This window comes from Pogoniulus pusillus, chromosome Z (genome assembly GCF_015220805.1).
Source record: "Pogoniulus pusillus isolate bPogPus1 chromosome Z, bPogPus1.pri, whole genome shotgun sequence".
In the NCBI taxonomy this organism is placed as follows: Eukaryota; Metazoa; Chordata; class Aves; order Piciformes; family Lybiidae; genus Pogoniulus; species Pogoniulus pusillus.
Genome location: NC_087309.1, coordinates 85491732 through 85508728, shown reverse-complemented (window position 1 = coordinate 85508728; position 16997 = coordinate 85491732). Strand labels below are relative to the sequence as shown.

The 16997-nt window shown below is 43.0% G+C and overlaps 1 protein-coding gene across 1 annotated transcript in view; it reads left to right on the top strand.

The window, feature by feature from the left end:
• Nucleotides 1-414: 414 nt before the first annotated feature.
• The window catches only part of SLC12A2 (solute carrier family 12 member 2), a 66018-nt gene continuing 49435 nt past the window's right edge, over nt 415-16997 (top strand). The window contains exon 1 of the mRNA XM_064140854.1: nt 415-1163. Within this exon, the coding sequence (XP_063996924.1) occupies nt 594-1163 (570 nt within the window). The 5' untranslated portion in view covers nt 415-593. The remainder of the gene's footprint in view (nt 1164-16997) is intronic.

Sequence of the window (16997 nt, the reverse complement as noted above, 5' to 3'; positions counted from 1 at the left end):
CGCCTCCGCCCTAGCGGGGAAGCGAGCAAGCGGGCGCGGCGAGGCGGCTCTAGCTGCTTCTAGTCCAAGTTCGTGTCTTCGCCAAGTGGGGATCAAGTCGACGAACTGAGGAGCGAGAGGTGGAGGGCACTGGGAACCGCTTCCTTCCCCACTACACCACTCCAAACCAGCCGCGGGCATCACGCTGTTCCCTTGTTTGATCCCCGGTGGGCTTGTCCGGCGTGGGTGCTCCTCCCCGCGTGTTGCTGTCAGAACGGCGGGCGGTGCCTTCACGTAACGGGCGCGCTCGGAGGAAAGCGAACAGAGGCAGGAAGGCAGTGTGGGTAGTGGGAGAAAGTAGCTGCTGTGGGGCAAGAGGGCCACGGCAGGGTTGGGTCTCGCCGAGGGGTGGGCGGTGGCAGCACCAGCAGCGGCATCATCACCTGGCGCTGCGGAGAGGGACGGGGCGGGGCGCGCGGCGCCTGGCGTTGTCTGCGGAGTGCCGCTGCAGCGGGCGCTGGTTGGCGGCTTAAAGCAGCGGGGCTGCCACCGCGAGGGGTGTTTAGAGCAGCTGGGGCTGTGGCGGCACGCAGTGCTCAGTCAGAGCGGCAAGCATGGAGGGCAAAGAACAGCAGCTCTTGCCGCCTGGCCCTGCTGCGCCGAGGGCCGCAGGCGAGGAGGGGCGCTCGGATGAGGGGAGAGATGCAGCGGGTGGCGATATGCTAGGCAAACCGCTGGGTCCTACGCCGAGCCAGAGCCGCTTCCAGGTGGACTTGGTGGCCGAGGGCTCCGGCCGCCCATCTGAGGAGGTCCGTAAGGACAGCGTGGATGGTGGCATAGCGGGTAAGGGCACTGAAGAAGCCAAAGGCAGATTTCGGGTGAACTTCGTGGACCCATCGGCGGGCGACGATAGCCCTGGGGAGCCGGGAGGCGGCAGCTCGGAAGGCGGTAATGTCAGCTTCCAGAACGGCGGCGACACGGTGCTGAGCGAGGGCAGCCTCCACTCAGGCGGCCACCATCACTATTACTATGACACCCACACCAACACCTACTACTTGCGTACCTTCGGCCACAACACCATGGACGCCGTTCCCCGCATCGACCACTACCGCCACACAGCTGCCGACCTGGGCGAGAAGCTGCTCCGGCCCAGCCTGGCTGAGTTGCACGATGAGCTGGACAAGGTGAGCGGCAGTCGCGTACTTCTCACTCTCTGACCGTCGCCGAAATCGACTCCCCGCCGAGTGGCCCTACTTGCCCCTCCGTTCCTGTACTGGACCCATACTCGGCCCTGCATGGCGCAGGGAGCGCTGCGAGCACTCTTGTGCGAGTTGGCGGCGGTGGGAGGAAGATGGTAACGAACAAACAGCTCGCCTAGCCTCGGGCGAGCGCAGGGAGTGTGAAAGCACGGGGTTCGTTGCTCTTTTCCCCCCTTTTCCATGGTGCAGTGGGGCTATCTCCCCCATATTTCTGGGAAGTGGTCCCTGTGGTGGGAAATAGTCAGCTGTAGGTCTGCGGGCGAAGTGTTTTTAAGTATTTCCTCCATAACCGATAGAGGATCTGTTGTAGACGCAGCCGTTTGCCCTTTCTGGTTCGTGCCGCCTTCAAAAGGGAATTTGGGGGTTTGCGAGAGGTATTGGTCTGGGAAGAGGAATGAAAGTGTTTTTGAAAATAGGCTAAAAAAAAAAAGCCAAAACAAAACCCAAAACAACCAAAAGGATGCGCTCGGCTTTAGTATCCACAAGAGGTTTGTGTGCAGACCCGTTGAAAACGCATGCTTCTCCTGCGCCTGCGGTGCCGAACAAAACCGCCTTCTGGCGTGGTGATGAAGCCTGCGCGGATAGAGCCGAGGCTCTTCAAAGAGCTTTTTTCAGTCTTACTGAGTATCCCCACGCGTGAGGGCGTTATGATCAAAGCTTAAGAATTTCTGAAGCTGTGCGTGTCAAGCTTTTTTCTGTTTTGGACTTGTCAGTACATTGTTGGAAAACTTCTTTTCAATTGCAGGGTTTCTATTAAATGGCAACCTTTAGCGGAACCTGAAATTAATTTGATGTGTTTTTTAGATCGTTCTTAAACGATCGGGACTAAACTAAGGCTAGATCAAACTATTGCAATACTGTTTTCTTGAAGTCTGAAAAATGCCTTTTTTGGTGTTAGGTCATGCTCCTAGAAATCCGTATTCTAGAGAGGTCTTCTGCTGGGTTTAGGGAAATAAACAGTGTGTGTCATATCCTAATGAATATTTTGTTGACAGAACTTTCTTCATCCGTTCTTTTGCACCTTGATCGGTGAGGCTACATGAGAAAATGTATACTTCCTTGCAACATCTCAGAGATCAAAATAATTACTAACCATAACAGTAAATTGTTCTTGTCTCTCAGGTCCTTCTCGATGGAGTGAAATGTTGTTCTGGGGTCTGATTCTTAGTTAGTATGGAATGGAGTTTGGCAATTACTGTCTTACGCATAGACTTAGATTTGCTATAAATAAACCATGTGTAATACATGTGGAAAAAAACCCCACTGGTATTTTTTTTGTAATTTTTTTTCTTCCCCACCAGCTCTTGGCTGCTGGTCTATGATGGGATGACCAGGTTGTTAGTCTTTTCTGTCACCACAACATAACTTGAATTTCTGAGCTTGGCAGATAGGCTTTTGGTGTGTTTATACTGCAGCAGTCAAGAAAGCTTTTGGACACCATTAATACATTTCAGTGTGGACTCTTAACTTACTCTGAAACTAGATTTTCTAAAAGTGTGGTTTTCTCATAAAGCGCTTTCAAGCATGGCAAGCAATACTCTTGGTAGGCTGTGGCGTGGAGGAGATACAGGCAACCTAATTATGTCATTATCAGAGCAGTTTTAAGGTAAGAATTAATTAAAAATACTAATTTCTCAAATGTCCTCAGTTTGTTCTGCAGTGTAGATAGATGTTTAGATGAAATTTTGTCGTCTTTTTTTTTCAAAGTTACATCTTGTCTGCAGTGTCCTCCCCCCCTTCCCACTCTCCAACCCTCAGAGAAGGGGAGAAGAAATGGAATGTGCAATTTCAGTTACACATCATACCAAAGTATTAATTTTAAAAACTGTTATAGTATAAACTCCATAAATGAGGTTGAATTCCATGTAGTACCTTAGCTGTTTTGTTGGGGAGTGCTTCATTTCCCAAGCCATTAATGTGTTAACAAGCATTCAGGCTTATGTGGAGAAGGAAAGCAATTATTTCTGCTTCAGACTTAACAGGACAGTTTGGAACATAAAGTTGAGAACAAAAGAGCTTTTAATAGGGTGTGTCATGCATACTAATAACGTTGGATATCTGCATTTTCTTCTCAACCTCTATAGTATAAAATATTCTACATTTGTGACTATATACTTGGCTGCTGGCCACAGAGTGCTGATAAGTTTTCAATCATGATGGCACCATACTTACATATGAAAGATGTTGAGCCTTTTTTCCTCTGTATTTCTTGGGACTTATTGTCTCCATTCCCAAAGATTTTGGTTCCTGCTGTGTAACAGTAATGGTCTGTAGTGCTGAATAATACTATACATTAAGAAAGATAGTTCACTGACATAAAAGAATTTTAAAAAATAAGCTCCCTCTTTAGCTGTGGTGTTTGTACTGACTTAACTTGTGCAGCCTGCATGTCAAAGGCTTAGGGCGGCTGCTATTAGCATCCTAGTACCATTACATAAAACAATCACTACTTGGAAACTTCTTGTTATGCCACTGCTTCTTGACCCAGTGCATCCAGGTTGACAGTTAGTTTGTGTTAAGACTGAACCAAAAATATATTCACTAGCAGCATGGTTCACTGCTTTTAATGTAGCAGTTACATTTTGCAATTAGAGTTATCTTTTAAAAAGTAAATAAATATTGTGAGGCAGTGTTGATGTAATTTTGATGCTAGTGCGAATTATAGGAGATTTTCTTTCCTCCATAGTTTTTGTTCAGAAGTTTAGTATGTCTGACTTTTACTGATTCTGTTCTCACAGAAAAGCACTGTTGGAGGAAGATGCACTCTGAGAAAGATGCCCATACGTGTACAGAAGGGGTGCTATTTGACAACAGTTTGGTTTGCTGTCCTGGTAGGATAGGTCTCTAACCACCAAGTTTCATGTGGTTGTTCCAACAATGGCTTTCCTAGCAGAAAAAAAAAAGGTCTGTTTCTGAAAATGATTATGGAAACAGAACTGAGAGATGATGAAGTACTCTGAAGTGGGTGAGTTGCATGCTGCTGATCTTGGGTCTGTTATGTTAAATTTCAAGTGAAAAGTTTTATCTTCATATATTGTTTGCTGCAAATGGCCAAGATCATCAATCTGTTGCTTACCCAGTTGGTGTGCATTAGTCTTACTCTGCTAATGGAGTTGCTCATCTCATAGACAAAGCAGTGCTTTGTAGGAGCATTGGCCTCCAGACCAGTCTCTGTAGAGGTGAGAGTGTGGTAATTAACAAAGCTGGATGAAAACAACTTTGATACTTCTAGAGTAGGTCAGCTGCAAGTGAGTAAAGCTATAGGTTGCTTCACTTACAGTAAGTAAAACTTTATTGTGTAGAAGTCATTCCGACTGCTTTTGTCTTCCTCAATGGTGTGGGGTTTTTTTAAGAATAAACTTCAGTATGTGATTTATTCGGATTTGATAGGTGTTTTGTGCAGTTATTTACAGCTGTGGTAAGTAGATGTTATGTGAACTAAGCCCTCTACTGGTGGCATTGTTCTGTTGTTTGTTAAATGCCCACTGCAAGTAGTAGTTTCCATAACAGCCTAGAACGTAGTGATCTCAGTGGAAGATCTTTCTATCTTGAATTAAAAAACATAACAACAAAAATCCCCACCAAAAATGAGAGGAATTTAAAAACACATGTCTGACTTTGCTTCCTTTCATGTAGAAATACATGCACTTGTCCACTGAATTTCTGAGACAGAAGTAAGAAAGATGTTACTGATAGCCTTGGTGCAGAATCGAGGGGAGAGGCCTGTTTGTTTTACTCACATTAGATAACTGTATTGTGGGGTTTTTTGAAACTATATTTTCCACTTTGGTTTTTATTTTCTTGAATATTGCAAGTTTTCTTCTTATGTGATTGTTGTGGAGGCAGGAATTAATGTGTGGCCGAGTCGGGAATTTTATACAAAAATAGTTATTTTCCCAAAAACCCGCCCCCACAACTATATATACAAAGGTTAATTTAGTTTAATTAGCAGATTCAGTCGCATGAGAATTATCTACAGGGATACCATCAATAATCTGACTATTTTGGAAGTCAGAAGTTGGAAAAGGCTTTAGCTATTAATTAATAGCGGGTTTCTTACTAATAAAGTTGAGCCAAAATAACTCACGATCAGGCTGGCTTCCTGCTGAGGTTTGTCTCTCTCGTTCTCCTGCAGAAGCTGTCGGAGAGTCGTTAAGAGGTATTCAGCTCTTACAAAGGTGTCAATGGGGAAGCAATCCTTTGAAGTTTTCTGTATTCACCTTAGGCGAGTTGGGGGGGGGGGGGGAGTCTCAGGCAGACACGAACGTCCAGGCATGGGCGAAATCCAAGGCAGGAACCCCCAAAGGCGGGAAGCCCCCCTATTTATACCCTTGCTAGACAAAGGGCAGAGTTACCACACCTTAGGCGCGAAAGCGCACAGCCAATCCCAGTCAGATCCCAGCGTGCGCACTGCACGGGGCACTCCTCGTGCGGGCAGGACCCCTTTGCTCACCCCCTTCACACCTGCGGGGCAGGCGAGGGCAGGGAACCAGGCGGCTTTCCCCCTCCCATTCAAGCCACTGAGAGAGAGGAATTTAGGGGTACCCAGGACTTCCAGGACAGTGATAACTTTAGACGTTTAACAAGCACAGTGAACAGGCTGGCACTGCTTTTCTGCAAGAATGCTGAGTGACTGCCTCACCTCTAACATTTGAGTGGCATTTGGTTTTTTCAATTCTTAAATTGTTTCTGTGTAGCCTGTGAAGAAAACAGAGCTCAGCTAAAGATGCATAAAAGACTAAAAGATGATTCTAGATTATTCTAGGCTATCAATTTATCTGATTGTGTTATGTAAGGTCTGTCTTGAAAAACTCCTTCCTCCTCTCTCCCTCTGGCAGAGGACGGAGATCCTCTTGCAGATAGGTTTTATTGCTACCTTGCTGAATCTTGCTTATAATCATTACATCTTTCAATTCTTGTGTCAGTGTGTTTTAATTGAAGCATCATCTTTTCCTATTTGCTTTCCTTTTATATTTTTAAGTAGAACTTGAATTTTCATTCTCAAGTTCATAGTACTAAAATAAAAGGATGTCTCTTAGTCTCTGTGCTTTTGGCCATCTTAGGAACCTTTAATTTGTAACTATTTTCCTACATCAATTTAGGAAAATGGTGATCTCAATGCACATATACCCATGAGGGTATACTAGCATTATGCAAAGTGATGTTTTTATGCCTTTTTGTCTATGTGGAGCATCCTCACTTTGCATGCCCTGATGCCCTGCTTAATTACAACCATTTTCATCAAGGGAGAAAAATGAATGTACTGCTTTGTTTGCAGCAGTAAATCCTACTGGTCCTTCAGGGTTTGTATTTTGTAAAGACCACGTGCGTTTTTAAATCTTACATTGCTTAATGCTTAAATCTTTCTTACTGATTTTCATAAGCTATGGAATCCTGAAACCCTTGAACTGTCTTCAGAAAACTGATATTGTTATTGCTACTTTAATTTTGCTTTATTCCAGGGAAGCTCAGAATAACTGGGTGCCACATTATTGTTTGACAGCACAAGTATGAGCTGCTGCTGAAAGGCGTAAATCAGTGTGCTGTCTCCTGTGGTGACTTTAGAGTTACATCTGGGAATTGACGTGGTTTACAGAAAGCAAGCACCCCCCCCCCCCCCCAGATTGTGAAACTTGCTGCATATTTTTATTAATAAAGACATTTTTGAGCATGCGCCCTTAATATATATATACATATACTCAATTACCTTAAATGGCATAGATGTACTGCTATGCTAGTATTGTGTATGTTACCAAAAAAAAAAAAAAAAAAAAGCATGAGATAAAGATTAAATAAACACTTAAGAGAAATACTTTTTCTACTTTAGTGTCACAAAATGTACTTTCTGCCCATGTGTCCATCAGTCTTGTGCATACCTGGAGACTACTGCAGTGCACTGTGAACACCTTGAGGGCTCGTGTCAGAAGAGGAGGCACTGTAATTTGTCAGAAGAGTACAGTTAGTGAAGGAAGGAAAGAGTGCCTGTATTTGGAGGAGCACCTTTTTCTGTTTTTTAATTCTTTCCAGTAAACCACTTGTAGCTGACATAGTGTCAGTATCAGTGGCTAAAGACCAGAACCTGAAAGACTGGCATTAACTCTGGTCTAACTGGGCAGCTGTGGTTGTTTTTTTTTTTTTCAACATAAGCGATTTCCGAACTAGCTAATGAGAAAAGTGCTGCAAAATTTAAATATTTGGATTAAATTCCCTTTTGGTACTGCATTTTGATTATGCCTCAGATAACTTTCTTGAAGAGTGCTCCTGCAGAGGAGGAGATTGGCAAGATCAATATCTTGGAGTAATTCTAACCAGTGTATTACATTTTCTGTTGCATCCTTCAGATTTTTCTGTATAATATTCATACATGATCAACTAAAAATATACTTCCTCCCTTCTTTTTGCTATAGGTAATAGCAACTGCAATATGGTAATTTTCACTGAAAATAGTTGACTTAAAATTGTTTGCTTTTTGGCATTTTGGAAGCTATCCAGTTCTTGCAGTTCGAGTGCATGAAATGTCTCTGGTTTATTTCTACACTTAAACGTGCCAATAAAGTTGCATGAAATTTTATTTTCACGTGTAGAAAATAACTGAGATGCATTAATTTATGCTCAATACTGACTGCGGGATGTGATGATAAGCTTGCTTCTTACAATGAAATTTAGAAATTAGCAAAATTAAGATGCAAGAGAACTCGTTCAAATGAACGTGTGTTTCTGTTTCAGATTATTTGAATTTTTTTCATTCAAAGAGAATAGTGATACCTATTTCAGCTGTAAAGAAGCTGTGATGCTGGGTTAATTTCTGAATTTATTCTGAAGGCTTATATGGTAGAGAGACTCTTCCAAATAATCCTGAAATGGTAAGCAGTTTGGCAGTCTGAATGTAGTGCTGTGTTAAATGAAACTACTAGCCCTGCTCAGTGCTGGCTTGGGTGCTGTTCCTGTAGATGTATCTACAACTTCAGTACTTAATTGATTTTTGAGATTATTTCAGTGTGCTGTTTAGTCTATTTTAAGACAACAATTTCGAAGTAATTTTAAATTACTGTACTTGGAACTAGACTTCTAATTAACATTAGTTTTATTAATCTTGCCCACCTCTTGAATGGAAAATCACTTTTTTTGCAGAAGTAGTTGAAAAGTGAAAGGTACTAAGAGTAAGAGTGCTTCAGTTACATCTCTTTTGAGGTGGAGTGTAGAAGAATTAGAAATATGCTGTGTTGAAAATAAGGTCTTGAGAGACTGAAAAGGATTCTGTTTTACACTTTCAGGGCATTGTATTTCTCATATTGTACTTGAACATGCAATATTACTATGCAAGAGGCTTACTAATAGGATTTAATTCAGCTTTTAAGCAATAAAATGGTGCATCCGCTTTACCGTGGAGAAGAATATTAAAAGGTCTCTCACCATTATAGATGTGTCAAGGTTACATTTTCAGATAATGAAGTGAAAAGTATCTGCGTGCAGAACCTGGATTCATTTTCCTGAGAAGCATGATTTCTCCTTTCGTGACAGTGGATATCAAAAGGAGTATGAAAGTCAATGCACAGTAATGAATAATTAGTTTAATCATTCACAGTGTGATGGCCCTTCTGTAAGGGATTAAGTACATTGGGAAATGAGATGTTTGATTCTGGAGTTGACAGGAAAGAAATTGTCCATCAAAACCAGAACTGAATTGTGTTCTTGGGGTGTGAAGTAGACTACATGTATTTCTTCCTCTTAAGCTGGATGGGTTGGTTGCCTCTAAACTTATTCAAGAAATTAATTGTGCAATTTCCTGTCGACTAAAGAAATGGAGACATTGGTTAAGTTGGGTTTTTGGCTGTTTTGTTTCTTTTTTTTTCCTCCAAGGGTGGCAGGCCATGTTTATTATTCCTTGATAGAGCGGCCAAATTTTGCCTGCAGTATTTCTAGCAGTGCAGAATGTAAACTTTGTGGGTCTGTCACAGGGTAGCCACACTGTGTAGCTGCTGAAAAAAGATACCTTCTCAGTTGTCTTAATTCTTGTCAGTTTGCCCAGATTATTCATATTGTCTGGTGGTTATGGATTTATATATGGATCATGATGTGAAGATACGATTTTATCTTGATGTTTTTGCAGATGTGCTGTTCTGTAAGTAATGTTTTTGCTATGGAGAAAAAACCCACAACTTTATGTACCTCAGGTAGGACAACTCTTGCAGGGTTCACCTTGGTGTTTCCAATCAAGGTCAAGATCAGAGTTGGTACCAACTTGGGAAATCTTAGCAGGTTGGTCTTCCTGCTGGTTGTGTTGGTGTTCCTCAGTAGCTCTGCTCTTAGGCATGTGTGCATCTACATGCTCCACCTTTGCTGGAGTTCTCTATAGTTGTGCATCAATGTCCTGCCATAGATCAGCACACCAAATAGGCTTTCCTTTTCTCTGCCAACCATTCTTTTTCCAGTCCTATAGCCCATGAGTCGGTGTAGAGGTAAAGCATAGACCAATTCTCACGTTTAGCCACATCCAGAGCAAGTTGGACAGCTTTTACCTCAGCAAACTGACTGGATTCTTCATCTCTTGCTTCAGTAACTCTCCTGGTAGGACTCTGGACTGTTGACTTCCATCTTCACTTGTTCCCAACAAGGTGACAGGAACCATCTGCGAATAAAGCATAGTTCTTTTCCTGATCAGAGAGATCACCATAGGGAGGAGCTTCTTCAGTACAGGCTATTTTCTCCTCTAGAGGTTTTATACAGACTGTGCCTTCTGGCCAGTTGGTGATCACCTCCACTAGACCAGGTCGATCAAGATTACCCATTCGTGCTCGTTGGGTTATCAAAGCCATCCATTTAGACCAGGCTGCATCTGTGGCATGATGTGGTGATGAACCTTTGCCTTTGAGCATCCAGTTTAGAACTGGCAATCTAGGAGCTAAAAGCAATTGTGACTCAGTTCCAGTCACTTCAGAAGCTGCTTTCACTCCTTCATAAACTGCTAGTATTTCTTTTTCTCTTGTGGTGTAATTTGCCTCTGAACCTCTGTAGCTACGACCCCAGAAACCAAGTGGACAACCACGTGTCTTATTTGGAGCTCTCTGCCAAAGGCTCCAAGTTGGACCATTGTCACTGGCAGCCGTGTACAGAATGTTTTTAATGTCTGGACCAGATCTCACAGGTCCCAAGCCCACTGTATGGACTGCTTCTCACTTTATCTGATCAAAGGCTGCTTGTTGTTCAGGTCCCCACTCGAAATTGTTTCTCTTACGAGTTACATCGTGCAGAGGTTTGACAATTTGACTGAATCCAGGAATGTGTAGTCACACTGCACCCAAGAAAGGTAGAGTGGCCTTATTTGTGGAAACTGCCATGGTGGAGACTCTGTTTATCGCATCCTGTGGAATGTGACGGCGACCATCCTGCCACCACACTCCCAGAAACTGAATTTCTCTGGCAGGTCCTTGTCTCTCTTAATGGCAAAACCTGCTTGCAACAGAATGTCAGTGATTTTGTTACCTTTCTTGAAGACTTCCTCAGCTGTTTGGCCCAACACAATGATGTCATGGATGAATTGTACATGTTCTGAAGCTTTGCCTTTCTCCAGTGCATTGTGGATGACTGAGTGACAGATGGTTGAACTTTGCTTCCGCCCCTGAGGCAAACAGTTGAACTGGTACTGGGTTCCTCTCCAGGTGAATGCAAACTGAGGCCTGCACTCCTTTGCTATGGGAAGAGAGAAGAAAGCATCAGCAATGTCTATGGTAGCATACCATTTAGCCTTCTTCGATTCCAGCTCGTACTGGAGTTCCAGCATGTCTGGCACAGCTGCGCTCATGGGTGGAGTCACCTCGTTGAGGGCACAGAAATCAACTGTCAGTCTCCAGTTTCCGTTAGTCTTGCACATAGGCCAGATGGGACTGTTGAAAGCTGAATGAGCGTTCTTGATGACAGCCTGACTCTCCAGTTGGCGAGTTAGCTGATGAATGGGTAACAAAGAGTCACGGTTAGTTCTGTACTGCCTGTGGTGAACAGTTTGAGTAGCAGTTGGCAGATCCTCTATGTCATGATGTCCCACAGCTGCAGATTCATCTGAATGTTCAGGTCTAATGGACAATTTCAATTTAGCCTTGGGCACTGTGGTAAAGGGTTGGACTTGATGATCTGTGAGGTCTCTTCCAACCTTGGTGATACTGTGATACTGTGTGATACTATTCCAAAAGGCCATTTGTGACCCTTAGGATCTTTGAAACAACCTTGTCTCAAAAAGTCAATTTCCAGAATGCAAGGCGCATCAGGACCAGTTACAGGAGAATATTTCTTCCACTCTTTACCAGTTAAACTAATTTCAGCCTGCAACTTAGTTAACTCTTGAGATCCACCAGTGATTGCAGAAATAGTGATAGACTCTGTCCCTTTGCAGTTTGATGGCAATGAAGTACACTGAGCTCCTGTGTCAACTAAAGTCCTGTATTTCTGAACTTTTGAACTGCCAGGCCACTTGATGAATACATTCCAATAGATTTAGTTTTCTCCACTATCCCTTTCCTCCTCCTGGCTGGAGGCAGGGCACCTCTGATGCTGAACATGGCATGTGGGCTGTACACAATGATTGGTGGTGTTGTGAGGGAAACTGCAGTTGTTGGAATAGTTGCAGTTGCTCTCAGGAGCTGAAGAAGTGACAGCTACTTTTCTGGCATTGCTGCCTCTGTTTCTTCCACTTTGCAGATCCCTGACTCTCCAAAAGAAGTGAAGTAGGTTCATGTTTTCACCAAATTGGTCATGCAGGATTATCCCCAGTGACGCACGTGATTGCTGATGTGTAGGTGGAATTTGCCTTCTTCTGGGCTGGAATTGCCTTGAAGGAGGTGGATGTCTGTTCCTGATGACAGAAACATCACCCTTTCAGATGATGAAGAGATGGCATCCTTTACCAAATTGAAAATAGCAATTTTAAGATCCTCTTGCAGTTCTTTCATGCTGTCTTCAATGCCATCCTGTATTTCTGTACCCAGTATTTTTATGGCAGAGACTAGGGCAGAGTGTGACAAGCTGTCCTCTGTCTGCCTGAGCTGGTCAGTGAATTCACCAACAGAGAGATCTTCCATTATCACTCTTTGATAGAAACTTGCTGGCCAGGATGTTAGTGTAGGATGAAGGAGCAAGCTTAATAAGCTTCTTGATGAGACCTGTTCCAAGAGTAATGTCATCAGGCTCATGTGTGCCATGATCTCCATAAAGCACTTCCTTCACAGCAAACTCCTTCAGAAGCTTAATTCCCTGCTCAATGGCGTTCCACTTCTTAGCAGCCTATGGCAGATCACCTCGGGGAGGATCTCATAGCCACAGTCAACAGGAGGCATGTCCACAAGCTAACCTTACTGAGAGGGCTTGCTAGGTATTTGTCAGTTCCACTCTCTATTGCAAGCGGCCCTAGGTGCTTGGCAGACTTGTCTCCTACCTGTAGGGCTTTGGCACCAATAGTACAGCATCTCACCAGCCAGCTTAGGATTTGCTCTCCTGATTCCCTTGAGTATTCCTTTCTAACTTCCCTGACCTCTCTGAGGGAGATTATTTGAATCCTGGATGTCATCCTTCTCCTCTTCTTCTTGTTCTGGTTGTCCCTGGCCTAGAAACAACTTTCCTAGGAGCACTCTTAAACTCCTCAGAACCATTGTCTTTCTTGGCAGCCAATCTCGCAACGCTTCTCTTGTCAGAGTACTGGGATCTAAGTATGTTGGCCAGATCTCAAAGACTATACTTCTCTTCATCCTCCTCTGCACCAGAGGCCCCCTCCCCTAGGTTCTCTTTTTAATCACTCCTTGTGAAATGTTTCGTCTTCACCTGCACTTTGGCTGGAGCCTGAAGAATTTGAGCTGAAGTGGACTTTGACGAACCCCTCTAGCCTGTCTGAATCATTGGGGGTTTGACCTGAGGCCTGTGAGCTTGAATCTGGCCTAGGGTTAGGGGTTTCTGATGCCCGAGGAGTCAAATTAGTTGAAGGAACATCTTGGGCCTGAGCAGTTATCTCTGTTCCTTGGCTGCCTGCCATGTTTTTGTCAACAACTGAGACTTTGGCAGCTTCCCCAGCCTCTGTGGGAGGAGGTGAATTGGTGGGCCTCCCCTTACTTTCCCTGCGAGCTGGGAGTGTTTACATTCGGACTGCTGCTTATCTGGGGCACTGGTCTTTTCTTTTGGCTTCTTAAAGGCACCACATTTGAATTTCTCATACATAATGCCAAAATTACTACAGAATCAAAAAATATAAGACCTAAGATTGCACACAACAGAAATGCCAGTCTCACATGAATAAAATTCAAAGCAAGGGTGAGGTAGCTGGGTCTTACACAAAATTACTCTCATTAAAGCTGTTGCTAAAGCAGTAGATAAATCATTTCCTGAATTGTTGCAGGTAAAAAGCCCTGTAATATTAAATCCAACCAATTTGAGCTGTCACCCAATGGTAGACCAAAAAAAACCAGAAAATTGGCCACACAACAGCCCCCACTAAATAAAATAGCTTTGATAGCTTCATTCTGATTCCCAGAGTTAATTAAGAATCAAATTTAGTTTTCCCCACGTTGGAGTGCCAAAATAAAATATGTGATGTTTTGGGTGTTACCCGCCTCCCTACACTTTGGAAATCACCCAGACTAGACTCGACCAGCTCTGGAAATTGAATGAAGCTTTATATTTACAGCTTAGCACAATATACAAGCAGGTGTTTCCAATATATACAGAAATATACAAGTTAAAAGGTAATACAGAAACACAACTCCCCTCCCAGAAATCTAAGTCCCCAGGAGAGGCTCCCAACTGCCCTTCCAACTTTTCCCATCCCTCTCTAACTTACCTCAGATGTTGCCTTGTGCCCAAGGAAGACTGGGAGGTCGGCCAGGGGCGTTAGAAAGCAGGTGGATTAATCAGGGAGACGGCAGGTTAGGCTAGAGAGAGAAATGCAGCCAACATCTTGGACAGAGAGCGTCTCCCTTATCTATATTTATACTCTAGTTCTCATACATTTCAGCAAGTGTATAATTGAAGTAGACATCACCATTGTTTCGCAGCCTGTAATCTAGTTCTTCTCACTGAAATGTTCTACCTGTCTTCAAACTAGCACAGTCATTTACTTCGAGGGAGACTTTGTTTTGGTGTTTAGGAAAGCATTGATATTTTTGTACTTAAAAAGAGCTTTAAACTCAAAGTTGTTGGTGTTGCAGTAGAGGAAGAGATGAGATCAGCTTTGAATATTATGCAGTATTCTGATGTCCTGCGTTGCTTAACTGACGTGACAGTTTAGTGGCTGTGGAATATTGCTATGACAATCAAGTTTATCCAGATCGGTCAAGGATCAGATTCTGGCCATTTTCACCCATTAAAGTAGTCTTAAGTGTGGATAGTTTTGCTGTTGCTTCATTTTAGAATTGATTTCAGTCTTTCAATCAGAAGTCTACCAGATGGCCATTTGTATCCGTCCTATATTAGGAGGGGAGGATTATCATCACTTCTGTTAAAGAAAAATGTCCATAGTCTTCATGTGGTTGGTAGGATTGCAGTTTAGTCAAAGGTGTATGTGTGTTAGATTATAAGTGATGGTGAGTTCATAAGCAAGGCTCCTGCATGCCCTTTTGAAGCATGTTGCCTTGTAAGAACCATGATTTACTCTTAAGCTTCTTGATTAACAGTCTTGTTAGTCTGGTCAATACATTGTAATACTTCTAAGAGTGGGAAGAATAATGGATTATTCTCTGTCTCTTTAAAGGAATTGAAGTAAAGATGGCTTTTACAGTCAGTATAGGTATGTATATGTGAATGCACAAATGCACACAAAGTGCTGCTTAATGCTTCTCTATTAAAAGCAGTTTTGACTTGCAAGATGCTGAAATACAAGCTGATGGCAGAGATGTATAGCTGGCTAATTCTTCAGTTGACATGCTAATTGTAACTATAAATTCATTCTGGTTAAAATTGTTCCTCTGATATCAAAGTACAACAGACTTTAATTTCCGCTTAAGATAACATTAACATTCTTTCTTTGATGCAATCTCTTAAAAATCTCTGGAAGTGGATGCCAAAAGCATTTGCTGCTATATTGTGAATTTGTAGAGAAAGTAATAGAGACAAAGCACTTAGGTTTTGGACTCTTGGCAAGGAGCTTGAAAAAGATTTCCTTTGGTTGAGTTGAGTAACCAATGGTTAAAGCATTTCATGTTTGATTCCAAGGATTCCTTGGTTTTAGGAACAGACAATATTTTATCTGGATTATTTGTTTTGTTGCTGTAGGTGACTGCTCAGTGCCATTTAATGGGTTAGTAGGCATTTTTTAGGTAATGACTGCAACAGTGCTGGAACTGCAGTATAGTAGCAGCATTTTGTATGTGTTTCAAACAAGACATGGGAATTAGAAGTGGTATTCTTAACTTTGCTGTAATATATTCCAAATTTAAAGCAGTAAAGCATCTAATGCAACTGAATTTTCTGAACTGCCATCAACAGGTAGTTACTGTACAGTGACTAGCAATGTTTCCTCTAAGCGTGTGGATTTTGAGAATGTTTTTTGGAGAAAACACTGAGGAGGTGTTTTGGCAGACTAAGATGCCTTGAACATGTCTTCTGCCATGTTTTTTTTGTGTGTGGTAGCAATATACTAAGCATTCAAGCTTCCAGTTTAGCTCCTGAAAAATGCGAACATCTGAATCTGTTTTGCTAACTTGGCGTGTTTACCTTTAACTGGGAAACTATCAGAAATGTGTAAACTGTTCCAGGTGTCTGTGGAAGCTGTTGTCTTTGAGTAGCGGTCTTGTAAGTGAAAGATCACTCCGTTCACTGACTCTCACCATTTCTGAAGTACAAAATATTTGTACTATTATATCTGTTGGTAAAATATAAATTATTGATGTCATTAAGATGTGGAAAGTAATAACCTACTTTTAAGTTTGAGTGCACACCGATTCTTCTTTAAACAGGAGGGCTACTTCAGAGCATTGAGAACTGGGACATGAATTCCATGCTAACTCACGATAATCTTAAAACACCATCTTTGTCCCGTACAGGACAGGTGAGGAAGAATTAGAACTGCATGCAACATTTAAAGTTCAGATATACTAGAGACTTACTTCTAGTCTAACCCAAACCAGACATATTTTTTCATTTTTTCTCAGTCTTCTCTGTTACTTTCACAGTATCACAGTATCACCAAGGTTGGAAGAGACCTCACAGATCATTAAGTCCAACCCTTTACCACAGTGCCCAAGGCTAGACCATGGCACCAAGTGCCACATCCAACCTTGCCTTGAACTGCCCCAGGGACGACAACTCCACCACCCCCCCAGGCAGCCCATTCCAGTGCCCAATGACTCTCTCAGTGAAGAACTTTCTCCTCACCTCGAGCCGAAATTTCCCCTGGCGCAGCCTGAGGCTGTGTCCTCTCGTTCTGGTGCTGGCCACCTGAGAGAAGAAAGCAACCTCCTCCTGGCCACAACCACCCCTCAGGTAGTTGTAGACAGCAATAAGGTCACCCCTGAGCCTCCTCTTCTCCAGGCTAAACAATCCCAGCTCCCTCAGCCTCTCCTCGTAGGGCTTGTGCTCGAGGCCTCTCACCAGCCTCGTCGCCCTTCTCTGGACGCGCTCGAGCATCTCAGTGTGTAACAAGATGATAGTTTTCTGAAGATATTTATGACCAATAAGAGAGAATTCTTCAAGGGTAATGAGAGATATAGACAGCATACCTTTTTTCCCCTTATTTTCCTTCCATAGGCATTTAGTTTCAGGTGTGTTAATTTTCGGTTTCTAATG